Source organism: Pleurodeles waltl, chromosome 4_1 (genome assembly GCF_031143425.1).
Source record: "Pleurodeles waltl isolate 20211129_DDA chromosome 4_1, aPleWal1.hap1.20221129, whole genome shotgun sequence".
Classification (NCBI taxonomy): domain Eukaryota; kingdom Metazoa; phylum Chordata; class Amphibia; order Caudata; family Salamandridae; genus Pleurodeles; species Pleurodeles waltl.
In genome coordinates this window covers 840,259,708-840,278,526 of record NC_090442.1, presented here as the reverse complement: position 1 = coordinate 840,278,526, position 18,819 = coordinate 840,259,708, and the positions used below count along the sequence as shown (strand labels likewise).

Genomic DNA, 18,819 nt, shown 5'->3' with positions numbered 1-18,819 from the left:
CATGGGAGTTCACAGTGATGTGATCTCGGCAGAGAAGAAAGTGCCAGAGGTCAGACACCAGAAGGGAGCCGGGTGTTTCAATAATAGATGTTCAAATGAACCCCAGAATGTGACCCGCAGCATAACTCACTCAGCAAGTATCTAAGCATTTCAAGGTTTGTGGAGGAAAGGAGACAGGGGTCCGAGACTAAAAATCACTAAAATGAAGAAGTCTGGAAACATGATTTATTTGATGATACTAATGCACTTTCTTTCGTTGTGCATGACAAGTGATTTTTTTAAAAGTTATTATGAATGGCTCATCCAGCAGGGAAGCAGATTTTCAGCCAAATTACGGACATTTAATGCAGAAGAACTCTGCAGTCAGAAACTTGAAATTGTACATAAGAATTAACGACCGTTCGACAGTAAAACAACCGGTCACTCTTTAGCAGGGTGCTCCGTCAATTTTAGGAGGGAACGTAGGATGGATGACTTGCTTCAGAGCAATATGAGACAAAACTGGTATTGGAAGGACCCACGCTGAAATCAGTCCTCTTCGTCTTACTTGAGGAATAAATATTAGAGGCAGTAATTCAATTTGCAAAACGAGTGTGTTCACTATAAAGCATGCATCTAATTCCAGCAAGCGACGCTAACGTGCCTACGTATGCCCACCGTGCTTACATATATTTGTCCCTTATTTTCGCACAAACTGCTTTATGCTCAGCTTTATGGCAATCAGCGATTATGTTTGAACATAGACAGTCAAGGGTGTAGTAGTGAGTAATGTGTCAACAGCATAGTATGTCACACTAAGTCCTTGAAATCCTACAGTTTATGAAATTTGCGAATTTTGTAGTCCTTCGTTGAGGCATACAGGGTGTTACTGCACGTACCTGCATACATGCCAACAGACCTGATTCAAGGGGGAGACTCCCGAATTTCAAAACCAAAATGGCTTTATTGAGCTGTCCACCATCTGAAATTGCATCTTCTTCAATAAAGGTCAATGGGGGAATAAAAAATGTTTTAGCTTATGAGATAAGAATTTTCAGTTCTATAAAGGACACAGAGACGAGGATTATGCTTCTCTTTTTTTTTACTGTAGACATTTCAGCAGCCAATCACAATATAATAAACAAAAAAACTACATTACCCATGTAGCCAATATATCACTCATATCACATGCCCCAATCATATTAGACCAGCCCATATAAGTACAGATAACTCCATTTTGCATTCTCTTTCTTTGCAGGATAAATCATATAAATACAGAATTCTTTAGCTTGAATAATAACCGTAACTTCTAAAAGTCAATGCAATCCAAACAGCGATCTTCAATTTGCAGATCATCCAACAGGGATGTCGAAGCAGACCCTCCCAAGACTTCTTCTGTTGTTAGTCTTGATTGTGACTAGACCAATAAGGTAAAACAAGTCCTTCATATGCCAAATAACTCATTGACATCCAACATGTGTTTCGTCATGACATATGACATTTTCAAGGCAACCAGTAGCAAAATAGGATGCAGCAGACTGTATACAAGAATCATCCATATCAAAGCAGCTGTTCCCATAAGACAAGGTTCTCTGGGATAAGTTTTAGTGGTACATGTCGCCTCTTCCTGGGCACCTCCATTCTGGCTGCAGGTGTATGACGAGCCTGGTGGTCCCTCCTGCACCATGTCTGCAACTCTTTATTTTATGGGAGGGTGGGGGTCGCTGCCTGGGGCACAAGGCCCTGCATCATAGTGTCCGGGGACAACATTTGAGTTTGGCAACTGACTTCTGACTCCAATCTCTGCATTTTGGTGTCAGAGGGGGTTTACACCCTCCTCCTGGAATTGGTTTAGTTAATCATGCATGTGGGTTTTCCCGCATCAAGGTATGGCTAGCTGTGGACACCAAAGGGGAGGTGATGAAAGTGTATGCTTTCTGTTTCCATGCCCCCCTCCTCAATGCCTGTACGTCCTGGAGCCCTGGGGGCACGTTAGCCACGGTTCTCTCATGGTCCAGCTTCACCTCCATGGCCTGCTCTTCTTCTACATGAGAAGCACCACATGACCATGGATTCCAGGACCAATAGATCAATGACATTAAAACTGCTTACACATAATGGTTTATACATCTAACACTGCTGCCGATTTCTGTTTTCAGGATTGCTGAAGAAAACTTTTCATAACATAGGGTGTGGTCTCTTTCAGAGTGCCTCGATTCCCTAGCTGTATTGAGAGCCTGGCATTTGCTGCAAAACCCAACTTGTTCATTGATTTGGGATGGGTTTGGTCGACATGAGGACCAAGTCGGTCGCTGAGATGCCAGGTGTGATGGTGGGACTCAGCAATTTGTGCTGCAGCAACGAAAGATGAACCTGGGGCATATTTTCATGTTGTGGTTGCTTATACACTTTGCTGTAGCTTGAATCAACAGACAAAATCAGGTCCTGGGTGTAAAGGATTTGCTCGAATATTTGGCTACAGTTCCTCTACGATTTGTGGTGTAGAAAACCTACCTTAAGAAGCTCGTCCTTTCAGAGATGACTTTTTGTTTTTGATTAATTGTTCATTTACTCATTTCAAATTGCACAACATTATGGGGTACATTTAACATTTCATCTTTTAATACGTTTTAACATTTATTGTAAAAAGGGGCGGGAAGTGCACAGTTTCGTTATGAGAGAGTATGTCCTATGGAAAAAATTATCTTAATATCCTGCCATACATCACAATCTACCTCACAGAAAACTGAGTTCGAGAAGGGGAAATATTTTCTTATAGGTCAGAATTATCTGGTTTCTTTCACCAGAGTTGTGACTGATCAACCAAATATTTGTACACGTTTAGATACTCATGAAAAAGTAGGCCTGATTTTAAAAGTTAGCGGTGGGGTAGAAGGCGTACGTTTTAACATACTGAGGCTATAATGCCGCATTCCAAGTGTTCATTTCTATAATTATACAATATTCCACCAGCGAGATGAACCAAAACCATTTTCCTGCCGATCTGTGTGTCAGTGAACGTCAGAGTGAACGCTGGGCTGGGCCTGTATATTTGTATCATACAATAATAGGACATCATAGCCTGTTGTCACACCCCGTCACTGCTGGCAATGTCAGAGTCACTTTGTGCGTCATGATCACCACTAAAGTGTATTTTGGGACAGAGACCATAAAACCACATGTAAATAAACCCAATGACATATGTGCACATATAAAAAATAACTATGCAACAAGGTATTTGAAACCAGCTATAAACACAATTACAACAAGGAAAGTGTGCTTTTTTAGACTATATCATTTGATCAAGATCAAAGAACAAGACGCAAGGACACAGCACAATGAAATCTGAAGGAGTGACTGCACAATTACTCTAATGGTCTGAACTGTACAGACGCAAATGCATATCATCTTAAATTTGCAGGCATCTCAGAGAACCAAGAAAAAAATAACTAATAATACAATTACTGCGCTAAATGTATATGCTTTTTGTGTATGAGCTAATACATAATATTATTTTTACTGCAGCAAAAACTAGAGGATTGAAACTTGATTTGTTTCAGGCAATATTGGTTTCATATAAGTTTTTAACACCTTAAGCTAGAACAATAGGCAACATTCACTTTCTGTGCTGAACAGTAGGCACTGAACAAACAAAATAACTCTAGTTTCCCCTGCTGTATGCACCTCCATTGCCCTCTCGCTCCTCCACTTCTTGTTTTTTTTATTTACAATTTTTTTGTTCACGAGGGCCTAACATCTGCAAATTGCTATTGAACTGCTTCTTTCCTTAACTGCAGTTTTGCACGCCTTTTTGATATGTATTGTTTCTAGACTGACGTCCGCCATCTTATAATGATAACATCCTGAAATGACCACATCATGATGTTTGCCTGTTCATAAATCATGATGTATGCATGCATGAAGTCAGACGCATGCTTGCATATACATCAACGTAGTGAGGCTTTTTTTTTTTTTTTTACTGATGCTGTTCAGTATCAGCAATAATTTTTTTTTTCATTTTGCAATATTTAGCATTATTGGAAAATTCACTGCCAAAGCCAAAAGGCACAACCCTCCCGTTCTCTCCCCTCAGACAAAGCCCGTCAGTCACCATCTTCAGGAAGAACCTCAAGACAGGGCTCTTCGGATGAGGCACCCCCATGCCTTAAGACCTTCAGGGGTGAGAGTAGCCATGCTTTACAAAAACTGATTGATTGACCTGTTGGATTTGCTAATGCATGTTTGTAAAAGATGCTGAGGGAATATTTACAAAGTGCATTTTCACATACAAGCTTGTGGCTGAGAATAGTTCTGCCCTATGAATGTAAAGATCAATGCCCCCTAACCATTTACCAACAAAGTTTGATGGAACAGAGACCATTACAAAAGGGGTGTAATCCTGAGCTTCTTTTTGAGGTTAGAGATAATACACTACGGGTCAGAATCTGATTTTAACCACATATTCTCGCAGCCAAATGTAAATGAAGCGGAGTGGCCATTTCCAAACCAGGGGTGATCCTTAGCTCTTATTTCTTCCAAGCGGGAACAAAAGCATTTTTTCTAAGAGATGTCAGCTCATTGGAATCTTCTGGCATTCTTCCTTCTGCTCTTGGGACCAAATGAAACATACTCTGGGAAATGGAGCCTTTGCCTCACTCTTCCCTCTCTTTGCATAACAAAGGCAACATCCTTTCTAAGAAAAGTGGCAGGTGATAGCAGCAAAATTATTATATTTCATGGACTAGTTCCCAGAGAAACAATGAGGACTGATGTGACTCATAAACCTAAAAGGTATATATTCATTGAATTCTCAAGGAATTATTTTGGGAAAATCACTCCTTTCCGAACATAGTCCAGATGCATGTGGCACAGTTTAAGTCAAGTTCTTTGTCATCCATATAGACTACAGATCACATAAAAAACATCTGCGACATAACACCTTTTGAGAATAATTTTTCTTGCACTCCTTAGCGCCCCCTTCCGCCACCATGTGTGCCACGTATCTAAGGTACGGCGCACCATGGCACAGGGTAGGGGGCAATAGAGTCAACATTTTGGACACTATTGATATACTGTTCATGCGCTAAACAATATTGGTGCTAACCCTGGCCTGTACATAGGGGCCCATTGTAAACAATGGTGTGCCCTCTTTTAACGCCTGCTTTAAAATTCCTCGTGGTACAGGCGACTCAAATTAAGTTCTAAAATAATTTTGTCATAATTATAGATTATTAAATATGCTTTATGTAAAAGATTATTCTACTTATGATATTGCAAGAGGACTTGGCAATCCGGATGAGAATGTAACAGTTTCTAAAACATAAAAAGGATTATTTTGAGACTGGCGAATGCAGGACATCTGCCAAAACAATGGTGTAAATTCCGCCTGTCCTAGAGTGCATTGGTTTACATAAACTCTATTTAGAGCGAATACATGCATCTGCCCTCTAAATAGAGCAGGCAAAATATTCACCATTTTTTGGTGGATGCCTTGAATCTGTCCTGCATCTGCCAAAATCTAATTCACCCCAAAGTCTGCAGGTATTAGGACTTTTCCTTGGTGAACCAGGCTAGTACGCTTTCCTGTTCACTAGTGCGAAATGCTGACCAACAAAAACAATTCTTGTGAAAATTCCTCCCAGGAAGCTTCGGTTCTTCCTGACCAGTTACGGTTTTGCATGGTAAAGAGTGCCTGAATAGCGCTGCATCACTTTGATGTACACTCACCCAAAGTATATCCTAGCTACCAAAATCCACCTGCATCCAACAAGCTAAGTGAGCTTTGGGTTGGTCGTGATGAGAACTGCATTGCTTCTTTCAATCGCAATCATCATATGGTGCTGCTCAACAAGCATATGGATTGCAGTGTCCGCCTCTGCTATGAGGAGGATACAGACTTTGGCCAAAAGCCCCACAAGGTCCAGGAATCAAGCACGACCGAAGATTTTGTGGATAATTTCCAAATAGCAAACCGCTATGGTGTCCAAATTCAGCAGCACCACCACCTTCAAATGCATTTTCACCGATGGTGCTGACCTGCACAGAACACTCCCATATTTCAAAGGAATTCCTTGTCGGTCTGAACACTTCCTTATTTGCGGTGAGCACGGAGGCCTCATGTGATTTGCTTTTAGCAGTAGTTCTTGTTTTGCATCCATGACGACCAACGCCGTGTTCAGGCGCGCCTACGTGTGTTTTAGTTTGTCCTCTACTGTTCATTTAGGTTCTGAAAGAAAATACGGCTGCCAAGAAGCGGTTATCAGGTTAAGAGAAAGCAGAACAGAAAGCAGAACAAACCAGTTCCTCTTTCTACTTCATTTACAGAACAAGTGCCTAGTTGTCTAGTTTTCAGTTTCCTAATACTGGAGAGGTTCTGGTTTTCAAAACAAAAGGCAAGTGAATGCATTAAATAAACATCACTCCTGGGATGGATTGTTAAGGATTGGCACTGTATTTCCTAATGATAATAAGACATCACTTTTGCATGGCTGCATTTATGTGAAAGTCACTATGAGGATAGGGCAAATAAATAATTTTACAAAGAAATACTTTTAGCACTCTTTATTTTTTTTTAACATTCACGTCGTTCATTTTCAAACAGAATCTAAGAAGTACATCGCAGTACAAGCAATAACAGAAGGTCAGCCTTAAGTCTGGGCATAAAAGAATCTGGGTCGGAGGGAACTAGGTGGTCCAAACTGAGGACCCCCGTGCACCAGGAATCGGTGCACATTACATATCATTTGTCAGAGGTACCAGAGCCTTCAGACTGCCCTTACTGTGACCTGCAATGTCGGATCTGGGGCTGACCCTACAGGCGATAAGGTTACAAAAACATTAATGTTCAAAATGTCTGAAGGAGATGCGGTCAGGTGACACATGGTTTATAGAGGGCTGCCCTGTCTTAAGAACACTAAAGTATGCAGAAAGTGATGGATGGAATGCTTGAATTAAACTCAGCCACTGTTAATTACCTGGGCCGCATCTCCACCCATGTTATTTTGCACACTATGCCACCTCAGTTTCGACCCAGCTTGGGTTATGACTGATTTACAAGTGTCGGGTCCAAGCTGAGGGGGCATGATGTGCAAAATAACGATGGACTGGTATGCGGCCGAATAACTACCTGGGGCTGAGATTATATCCAGCATTCCATCCATCACTCTTTTGTATTCTTTAGTGTGTCGCCCTAAGTGTAATGGATATGCTGAGAAGTGAGCCCGGTGCAAATTGTCTCACTGGTTCCAAGCTATACCTGATTGATAAGCTCATAAGTAGGGCGAAACCGATCCTGGGTTGTCTTCCGGTTCAGGGAGAACATGGCTTGGCAGTTCAGACTGGACTGTTCCCATTGGAGCAAGTTCAAGACTGATTTGCATTTGGCTGGGTACACACTGAGGTTCATGGTGTGCTAAATATCGCAGGACATGGATGCAGCCCCAAGAAATTACCACTGGTTGAGCTTAATCCAAGCATTACAGCCATACTTTTTTTTCTATACTTAGGTTTGTCATCTTAAGTGGAAAGGATATGCACACAAGTGGGTCCCATGCATACTGTGTTACTAGAAACAAACTATATCTGGCTCATGAGCCCTAACTAGGCTAAAACAGGCGCCAGGTTGCTTCTGTTCAGTCAAGGGATGACCCGGCTTGGCTTTTCATCAGGGCTGGTTCCATTGGAGCAGGGTCAAAGCTGATTTGCATATGGGTATGTATAAACTGAGGTGGTATAATGTTTCAAAAATAATAATGGAGTGGGAAGCACCCCAAGTAATTACCAATGGCTGCATTCCAGCATTCCATCCATCACTATTTATATACTTTAGTCTGTCTCTAGAGAATGGCAAAGGTGCACATTTTTGCATACTTCTTAGGGTGCATTTTGAGTTTTGCTGATGTGGGACGTCTTAATAAACTGTGGAGCACAAGGGAGAGCTGTGCAGGCTTTCTTCATTAAATCTATTTCAACAAACAGGTGCAGGCTTTTCTCGTTTTACCTATATCAGCAAACAGGCCTTTGCAAGTAAGCAATGTCATTCATTTGAATAAGTACATTATTCTACCCCATAATGTCACCATCAAACAGTGGGACAAAAATTACAAAAGGTATTGTTTAGTTATTCGATCTTGGTCGTAGCTTAGTCTGTTCCCTGCACCACATCTGGCATATTTTTCAACCAAACCAGAACCTGCTGGCAAATTGAGCTGAACTGCTGGTGAGTGAGGATTCGAATGATGCCTTCAACTGAGCAAGGAACCTCAATGTGGGAAAACTAAATGATGTAAGTTCCTGACACTCGAATACCCTAGCAGAGGGAAGGACGGAAAAAGTAGAACCTGAGCTCATCCTACCCTTCAACTTAGTACCATAAACTTTGGGTGCCCGGGGAGGGAATCAAAAATAGTTAAACCTTGTGCAATATCTCATGGAAAAGTATGTTATTTAAAGGGCGAGGGCCCTCACCCATCCAGGAGGCAGCATGCTTCATCAGAACATCCCTCACCACATTGGTAGAGCATTCTAACCATGTGAGGTGCAACCCCTAGAAGGCAAGATAGTACTTCCAGGCCCAGTTGAACCAAGGTCTTTGCAATAAAATGGAAAGTTGGCAACAGGTCCTTAAGGTTAACAAAGGTATGGGATTCCATGTATGGATTCAGTGCATTTCAAGGTTGACGCATAGAAAAACCCATCATTGCACAAATAAGCCAAACACTTTCAGTCTCGGGCCATAAACCATGTTGGTACAACTTTCAAGGCACTAGTGTTCACAATGCATGGGTTAGCATACTGTACTTTGCAAGCTTTCATAACACTCCTATTATGCACTTGTGCTAAACTCACTAGTGGTCCAAGTAGAACATTGTATTGCATTATAATTATATTTGCATGTGTAGAACAGTACAAAAGGGCCCCTGTAAGCACACGCAGTAGTCTTCCAGAATTCCCCATCTAGTCAACTATGGAGTTATAAATAATAACAAATGTTCCTAATTCTTCAGTCAACACACTCTGAAAACTTCATTTTCAAGTTCCATTTTGTGACAGCTATCACATTTTGAAGTCTTTCATCCAGCTTTTGCGCGGCATACATTGCCCATTTTATAATGCTGCAGTTAGCAGAATACATCATGTTCCCCAGACTGCTAGGCTGTGGCACACTAGATGTTCTATCAGACCACACCCAGATGTTAAATCAATGGATAACAGTGAAGAGAAACATAAAAATTAAATAATACAGCGATACGTATACAAAAATCAGTCCCTAGAGGTGGACTATATCTGCTGCATCACTGCATAGTCTCCTTCCTTACACAGAAACATGAGAGGGAGTTACACAGCCTTATAGTTTCTCACCTAACGGTTCTTGCGGACTCTTTTGGAGACTTCAGCAGGAAGCTTGTGGAGATCACAATGCGCCACTATAAAGGTTGCATCAGTGCTCTTTAGGGCCCTGGGATCCAGGAAACATTGGGCCCAACTTACAAAGGTAAACTTAAACGTTTGGTCTAAACTTAGACCAAACGTCTAAGTTTACGATTCGTGGTAATTCACTAAGGGCATTTACGAGAAGCATCTTTACGTCCACACTCGAGGCTGTCTTCAACTAAGTTTAGACCAAACATCTACGTTTACCTTTGTGAATTGGCCCCATAGTGTTTCTGCCTTATGTGGTCAGCAGAGGAGGCCTTACTCTTGATGAGACTGTGACTGTGGCAGATGCATCCGATGGAAAAAGCTGGCTTTCACTCTCAGGTGCAAAGCTCAAGGGTCTCTGGACTGAAGTTTGAACTGGACCCTTTGACCTGCACCCAGTGAAGCAGATTGTACAATTGGCAACTGATATGCAGCCCTGCGGCCAGAATGAGAAGCTTGCGAATGGAGTTCCCAAGAGAAGCAGGCCTTGATTGAACTTAGTCTCTAGTGTCAGAGAGGTTTTAGTTCCTGTAGGGCCCCTACATCCTTGGACAGGAACAACATGGACTGGCTGGAAGAAGTTGTCTGGTACCAAGAAATAAATAGTCTTGCAACCAGGTACTTTCATCTTCCCTAAAAACACTTACAACACTTGTGTAGAACCAGAGTAGGGGACACCTTGTGGCCTAGGAAGGGTGAAGCCTCACTATCTCATTCGTCAAAATGGTACTCTGAGACCCTGTACTTACATCCTCATTAGCATTCCTAGTAAAGAAAGAGTAGGACTCCTCTAGGATCTGTGCACCCTTACTTAGCATTCCAGGTCTGGTGCCTCACTGGACTAATACATCCACTCTTGGAATCTGTTTTTGATCTCATGGCCACAGATTTGAATCCTGGTGGGTTCACTTAGCATATCATCTTTCCAAGGTTGATAACATGAGGCATACTGAGTTGGGTAACTCTAAACATCTGTTAGTTCAGTGCCAAGATACCCCTTAGGGTGAACTTGCTCTTTACAAATATATATTTTATACAAGATAGGGGTTTCTAGAGAGACCGCATACTAAATGTACCACAGAGTACAGGCTGCACTGGATTGCTGCCCCAGGTTATTTGTTTTTTGTGTTTGAATTGCTTCACTCAGAGAGTGACACAACATGTATTGCTTAATTCTGGAGCTCTATTTCATAAGCTCACCAACCGGAGGAAATAATTGGCTAAAGCAAAATAAAGCAGACAAAAGGAATCTAAAAAGTTAAAGTGGTATTGTGGCAGGGACCTCCGATTAGATTTTGCTGAGTGCAGAGGAAGCTGATTCTGAGCCAAATGGTTCAGTGGAGAAAAAACATAAACTAAGGGTGTGTAAATACAAAGGGTTGGGTCTATGATGTGAATGACAAATACATTAGGGGTGCCGTACCAGCACATAAGTTTCTGAAATTAACTGCTAAGGAAGTAGTTTCTAATATTGGCCCTCATTATGAGTCTGGCGGTCTTGAGACCGCCAGACGCATTGTGGCGGTCAGACTGCTTCGGTTGTGGCGTTCTGCCTGCCACATTACAACTGTGGCGGAGCCGCCATGGTCAGCCCGCCGACACCGCCTGGTTGCTGGCAGCCTGGCGGTCCCGGCGGATGTAATCTGCCAGGGCAGCGCTGCCCTCTGGATTATGAGTCCCCATACTGCCCGCCTTTCCATGGCAGTTCCACCACCATGGAAAGGCTGGCGGAATGGGGGTGTCTGTGGCACCATGGGGGCCCCTGCACCTGGCATGGGCAGTGCAGGGGCCCCCATGCACAGACCCGTTGAGCATTCCACTGCCTGAATTATAGCAGTGGAATGCGCGACAGGTGCTGCTGCACCCGCTGCACCGCCACATTGCCGCCGGTTCGATTACGAGCTGGCTGCAGTGTTAAGGCCCTGTTCACCGCAGAAACACTGTTTCTGCACGCTGGCCCTGCGATGAACTCCAAATAGGGCCAAAGGTGTTTGGAACGCACAGACGGACTCTCGACGGTTTGAGTTTGGAGGGCGGCCTCTGCCACCCACCAAACTCATAATGAGGGCCATTGTCACCAAGCAGCAGGATATCTATATATTTTTTTAACTTTTTTAAAGGGAAAGGGTCAGGATGTAAAAAGTAAAGGTAACTACACAGATCCATGAAAGTCAATTCACCAAACTGCCAGGAGTAGCAGAAGTGACATCACATGCCCTTTGACATCAGTTTCACTCACACACACTTATGCTTACACATAAAAACATACACACACTCTCTCGTGTAAACACACAATCACACCGAAGGAAGCAAACAACATACATTAAAAATCATTTTTGCTTACCACAGCTGCCAAGGAAGGTTATGTTTCCCAGCTAATTGTACTCCATTATTTAATTACACTAATAGTGAAAAATGAAACATCAGTCACTATAAGTGTAATAAAAATTGAGAGAAAAACAAAGAGAGTGGAAGCCACTGTGTTAATGAAACTGATTTTGCTACCTCTGTGGGCAGCGGTCGCAACAACAGTGCTAGGAGTCGCAAGGAGCAAGCCAGGGGTTGCAGTAGCGATCCTTAGGGGCCCTTAAATGACATCCACGAACAGATCCTGCACATATATTTTGAGGTCTGCTACTGTGCCACTCTTGGGCCACTTACGGCGACCTCCTTAGAGAACACTTCACAGTGCACTCCTCAGAGCCCATCAGTTGCCCAGTCTGTTCCTCTGCAAATACTTTACCCTCCTTTAGCAGCTTTTACCAGTAACTGTGCAGCATTGATCCACTTTTGCCTGGAAGGTTTTTGCTTAGACAAATCGACGGGTGTAGACTAACGCTAATGAAGTAGGACGTTCAACTATGGTGCTACGGCTGAGCTTCACCATGCTATGCCATCCTGAGTCACCCAGCTGATCTGAGCCCCTGAGAAACACCTAGAAGTGACCCCTAGGTGCCCCCTGACCTGCGGCCACGAAGTCCATGCTGAACCAGAGCAAATTTAAATGGGCATGGCTGCTGAACAAAACGGCAGAGCAGCACTGCCCTAACCGCGCTCTCTGAGTGTCGGCAGAACTGAAGCGGCCCGACCCCACAAGTGGGACCTCAGGAGCGGTGCCAGCTGCAGTGAGCCTACCAAGACTCCCCCGAGAAATGCAAAGAGCGCAGGAGCAGAATAACCGGGTGGGGGTGGCCTTGAGGTATTGGCAGCGTCCCTGAGAGGGCCCAGACCACGGGATCCAAGTAAGTGAATTGGTGCGCCTGGGAGACATAGTGACCGGAATGCGAGGTCCTCTCCCCTGCAGTGAAAGCAATCTGCACCGTACGACCGAGGGAGGCTATGCATTGCTGCTCGAGCCTCCCTCATGTGTGCAAGGCGAGAGGACAAAGCCACATGATTAGTGGCTCCGTAACCAATGAGCACCTGGCACCATGACCGCAACAGCTGTGGGGCGAAAGGGAGACTCCCAGCTACAACCGAGCACCTCGACGGAGGGACCAGTGGCCCCCCAGAACTTGTGGCACACCTTGTTGGAAGAGATTGGAGCTGTAAGATGGAACACTGGCATGAGGGAGGCTATATTGCTTCAGGTCGGGCTCCCCTTTTGCCACACTGCAGGAGTTGATCGGTGTGGTGCAGAACCCCATAAAGCCCTAAGCTTTGTGGAGATATGTGGAGCATATTAATCTAAACAACCACTGGGGCGAGTGCTAATACATAAAGTGTGCTCACTACCGTGCACCTGAGACCCCCCGCCAGAAAATTAATGATCCATGGGGCCTTCTGGTGATTTTCCACTTCCTCGACCCCAAAGGAATAACCTGCAGTGCTGTGAACTGAGCGTTGTGGGTGATACAAATAGTGCGGGGAGACCCTTGCTACACATGCTGTATTGTGTTGCCTCTAAATGGCAACTCTCCCTTTGACCCAGAACCAAGGAATAGAAGCTACAGCATACACTGGGAGCTCTTCCCCCTGGTGGATTGCGGGGTGTGTTGGAGTGGAACCCCCGAAAGATAATGCTCTGCATGCAGCACCGGAGCCCACTACCTGGAGGGCCAGCGTCACCACGGGTACACCTACAAGGTCAAAGGAATCGAACGACCCAGCCCCTTTCCCAAGAACCTATACCCAATGTATCGGACTAAATGACCATGGTGCCCAAGACAAGCAAATGGGAGCAACACTAAACACAATATTGCACACCACCGTGGCATCATGTGAGGCGCTCAAACTCAAGATAGACACCTTGGGCCTCCTGAGGGATGACCACAAACGGCTGACGGAATGAGTAACTACTGCGGAGCACATAATAGGAGATGTACCCCCAGAAGACCCTACCCTGTGAGAGACAATGGCCACAATGGAACATCATGTAAAGACTTTAGAAATACGAGCAGAAGACACAGGGCCAGAAGGAGCAATATACACATAACTGGACTACCTGGATGCATTGAGGGGCCAAGCACAGAAATGACCTTGTACCTCGAAACATGGTTCTGCATTGAAATAGCTCCAAAGAGCCTCTCCCCTTTCTTCATGCTTGAACACATACACTGGGTGCCTGCATGGCCTACGTAGCCCAGAGCAGGCCCCAGATCTGTAGTTGCCAAGGTTCTTCATTTTAAAGATCGGGATCACATCCTCACTCAGGCCCAAAACAAAGGGGAAATAAAGGTTGAAAATAGAAAAGTGATGATATTTCCCGACTTCATTGGGGACATGCAGTTACAACATGCATTCTTCAATGAAGCTAAAAAGCGTCTTCGTAAGTTGGGTATTAAATACGCCATGTTATTTCCAGCTCTCCTTAGAGTTGCATATGATAGCATGAAAAAGGTTTTCACCTCCCCACCCAGCTAAAAAGCATCTCCCCACCCAGACCTGGAAGGATCAATATCTGCCAGATTAGCCAGGCATGACCTGACCATAGTGGGGATCTATGTGCCCAACACGAACAGGAGGGTTCTTTGCAGACTTATCTGGAAATCTGGCTCTACACCTAATCCAACCTCTCCCATGGGGCAGGGTCTACAAGAACATGGCCGACCCAGTCATGGACCGCACCCACCCACCTCTGGCCAACTCCCCAGTGCTCAGAACAGCTAGGGTCTTTAGAGATTGGCAACAGAGGTGGGGCCTTGTAGACTCCTGGAGGCAGCTGCACCCTGGACAGCAAGACTTTTCTTTCTTCTCAGGGATGCATGATTTACATGTCCGGTTGGACACCTTTCTGTGTTCCCCTGAGGTACAGGGACACGTACGTCATGAGAAATATCTCCTTTCCACGATAGTATCACAACCTGATCATGATAGTGTTAGATTGGCACAGAGAGCATCCTCTGAGTCCAGATTGGCGTCTTAGAAACCCTGAAGAAGGTCTCATCACCCTCCAAGAGATCCATACACCTATTAAAACCATGGCCTGGGCAAAGTTCCAGGGACCGATGGGTTCCCAGTGGAATTCTACACCATGTACCTAGACGAATTGGCCCTCAAACCTGTTGATATATATGACTCTGCTCGAGAAGCTGGTAGACTTCCACCTACAACCAGGGAGGAGCTAGTGATCCCATTTTAAAGCTGGGCAGGTCCCCTCAGTATGTGTGTTCCTATTGACTGTTATCATTATTAAATATGGACTTCAAGATATTGAGGTGCATCTTGGCCACTTGCCTTCTCCCACATATGTGCACACTTACTGATCAGTGTGGCTTCAAAGCTGGGCACAATACAGCCTTAAATGTCCGTCGATTATTATCGATCATGGAGACACACCCATCGGAGGAGGATGGAGCAGTGATTGTACTGATTGACATCAAGAAGGCATTTTATGCCTCCGGTGGGACTACTTATACTGAGTACTGGATAGAATGGGGCTAGGTGGGGGTTTCAGCCAGTTGACCAAGTTGCTATATACCAACCCTACTGCATGGGTACGAAGCGGAGAGGTGATATCCCACAAGTATACAGTAGTCAGGGGCACAGGGCAGGGTTGTCCTCTCTCCCCATTACTGTTCGTAATTGTGATCAAGCCACAGGCCAGGGGAGCATGAATGGGGAACCACTACTCTGGACTGGACTGTCCCATAAAAAAGCTCTCTATGTAGACGATTTGCTCCTCTTTTTGAAAAACAAAAAGTGGACCCACTTGGGGCGATTTCCTTGCTGAGGCAATTTGGAACCCATTCAAGTCTCTGCATTAACTGGCAGAAGTCACTAATTGTTCCACTTACGCACAACATGCCTATCCTGCACAAATTGCATGGATTGTCATGGGAAGTCTCCTGCACGAAGTATTTAGGAGTTAGAATGCATCTTGACAGGTGAAATGTCCTAGATGGCAACATAGGTGCAGTGATTAGAGAGTTACACTCCAATATAGGTCGAATATGGGGACGCTCCCCCACCTGCTTCATTTTTTCACTACACTGCCCCTTGTTATCCTCCGCAAAATGTTCGCTGAAATGGACACATGTTGGTGGAACTGATCTGGGGAGCGGGGAGACACCGGTTGGCATTAGCTAAACTGTGAAGGACCACCTCAGACAACACCCCGGCGGCACCTGACTTCAAAGCATATCACCTGGCTGCCCAGGTTCCATGGTTCAACTAATGGCTAGACACTCACATACATCCCCCACAGGTTGTGCCGATTGGCGTGCCTGAACTTTTGCTGCTCTCCCAACTCCTCTTGATCCCCACACACCTTATGCTGGGGTGCCCTGGGAAATACACACTGTAAGACATTCCTGGTGGCGCTGCTTGCAGCATACTCAATTCCACTGACCTTATTCGCCAGTGCAATGCCTGGCCACGAAGAGTGACAATGGAGCATTATAGAGGATTTATGATTGGGTGGAGCTGGGAATTACCAGAGTAGGAGACGAGTACCAGGGTGATACCCTTCCAAATCGCTATCCAACCAATATGAATTACCCTGGGGACAGATCTTGCTCCATCGAGCGGTAGTGGCAACCATTAGAGGCCACTGGCGCACCGCACTATTGGAAGCCCCTGCTCAATTCAGCAGTTAAGTCCCCTGGACCATGACCGGTAGGAGTAGAGCGGTCAGCCTCCTCTACCAAGTGATAGGAGCAGATATCAACTTGCCCCTAGGAGACCTACAACGGAAGTGGGAGGAAGATCTAGGGATCCCTATCTCCGATTCAAGCTGGTCCACAATATTGAATCATTCATATAAGGTTTCCCAAAATGCTAGATTTAAGTTAATCAACTTTTATTTTCTACATAGATCATACCTTACTCCAGGGAAAATTAGACGTACATTCAGCGTGCTGGATGTGGCATACCCTAGATGTGGAGATAGAGGTTTAGAAATGGTCCATATGGTGTGGGACTGCCCTGCTCTATGTGACTTCTGGGACAGGGTGGTGGCCTGCATAAATGAAGTGACAGAACGGATGTGGCTGTGAAGTCCACTAGCATGTGTACTGGGAGACTTCCACCATCCCACTAAACACAAATTCATAGATCTTGTCCTGATATTGGCAAAACGTGAGATAACAATAAAATGGAAGGCCACTATTAGACCCCAAATCCATAAGTAGAGAGAGACCCTACTGCTATGGGCGGGATATGAAGATGCAATCATATTCCTGGAGATGAGAAGGGGGCACCACGGTGGATAAGGCCAGAGCTTGGGACACTCTGGTGAAATGCATGTGCATACAGTGCATAGAGTCACTGATTCCCCTGATAACTCCATACTTATAGATCAAACCCTGGGAGATGACTAGTAACCAGATGAATGTATGAGATGGGCGCTGAAAGCTTAGGGTTGTTTGCACAAGCCTGTATGACGGCGCCCCTTAACCCAGGAACGGCTTTTGTCAAACTTTTCCTGTACAAACTGGGAGGGGTGGGTGGGGGGGATGAAGGGAGTGAATGTTTCATAACTAACTGTGTGGGGTTTGAATCATAATTAAACACTGAAAACTGACTGATCTGTGAATACTTGAGTTTTCCAACGTATTCCGAATGATATAATAGCACTGGTACACCATATGCCTTCTATGTCGCAATAATTGATGTAATCACACAGTCAACGATTTAATATGTTGAAAACTATAAAATTCTGTTAAAAAAGTGGTATCTAGAAATGGATTTGCATTGCATAGCGCCAAGTCCCTGTTAATGAGAGGAAGGGGGAGTAATTGGTCAATATATATTCAGTAGTACAACCATCGACGAGCAAATTTAAAAACGGAATTGTAGTGGGGGAGGCACACCAAGCAGTCTTTTTGATGGCACAATCTTAAATAAAATATTATTATTATCATTATAAAAGCTCTTCCGGTATTAACTGCACTTAACAATAACGCTAGAGTCGCTCTCACAGACTCTGTGATGACAAAAGCACACAATATAATTAAAAGTTATGCCACATGATCCCCGCTGGACCTCAAACATAACCTGTTTTACTGTTAGATGTAAAGAAAAAAAATCCTAAATGTCCTATTCACACCGTGCAGTTAAAGCATGTATAAGGAATTGAATAAATGGAAAATTGAAAACAAAGAGGAACAACTTCTCTTTACTGAAACAACTGCAGTATCGTAAACGTTTCTCAGAACAAATCACTCCTATATTGCAATTTCTGTAACCCAACCAATTTTAAAGGCTGGGGGATCTCCTAGTGGCTTCGCTGCAGCACGACGGGTCTGATTCCGAACCATGCGGAGGATACTTACAGTTTGGAAGGCTGTATCCTCTGTATCCATCGAGCCCCATCCTCTTCATGGTGCTTGCCAGCTCACACCGCTCAAAGATTTTTCCATGCGCTGCTGGAATGGTGAGGCAAAGGCCCAGGATCAGTATCAGGGGCAGCATCCTTGGTCCAGGGGCGCGCAAATACGACCTCTTGGGAGTCTGTTTCCGGCTACTGAGATTTACCGTTTGCACTTCCTTTTGAGTTCTTCAATACGGAACTCCACCTCCTCTACAGTCATTTACCACTTCCTTGTCTCGTACTCTCTCACCAAGCATTATTATCGTTACTCATATTTCATGTTTGTTGTGGGAGGGGGACTGGGGCAGAATGGACGCATCCTAAGAAGCATAACTGGGAATCTTATCAGAGTGGAACGGACTACATAGTTACCCCCTTCGCTGCCAGGCCTTTTCCCCCTCCTGTGCCGAGCCTTTTTTTGGCTATTTAGGGCAGCGCTTAGGCCCTCATAACTTTTTGTTCACACAAGCTACCCACGCCAAATTTGCGTCCTTTTTTTCCAACATCCTAGGGATTCTAGAGGTACCCAGACTATGTGGGTTCCCCTGAAGGAAACCAAGAAATTAGCCAAAATACAGTGACATTTTTGTTTTTCTTTAAAAAAGAAAATGGGAAAAAGGGCTGCAGAAGGCAGCTCGTGGTTTTTTCCCTGAAAATGGTATCAACAA

At 44.6% G+C, this 18,819-nt stretch overlaps 1 protein-coding gene across 1 annotated transcript in view; it reads right to left on the bottom strand.

The window, feature by feature from the left end:
• Positions 1–18,342, bottom strand: part of LOC138288216 (lysozyme C-like) — a 103,228-nt gene extending 84,886 nt beyond the window's left edge. The window contains exon 1 of the mRNA XM_069229597.1: positions 18,114–18,342. Within this exon, the coding sequence (XP_069085698.1) occupies positions 18,114–18,252 (139 nt within the window). The 5' untranslated portion in view covers positions 18,253–18,342. The remainder of the gene's footprint in view (positions 1–18,113) is intronic.
• Positions 18,343–18,819: the final 477 nt, after the last annotated feature.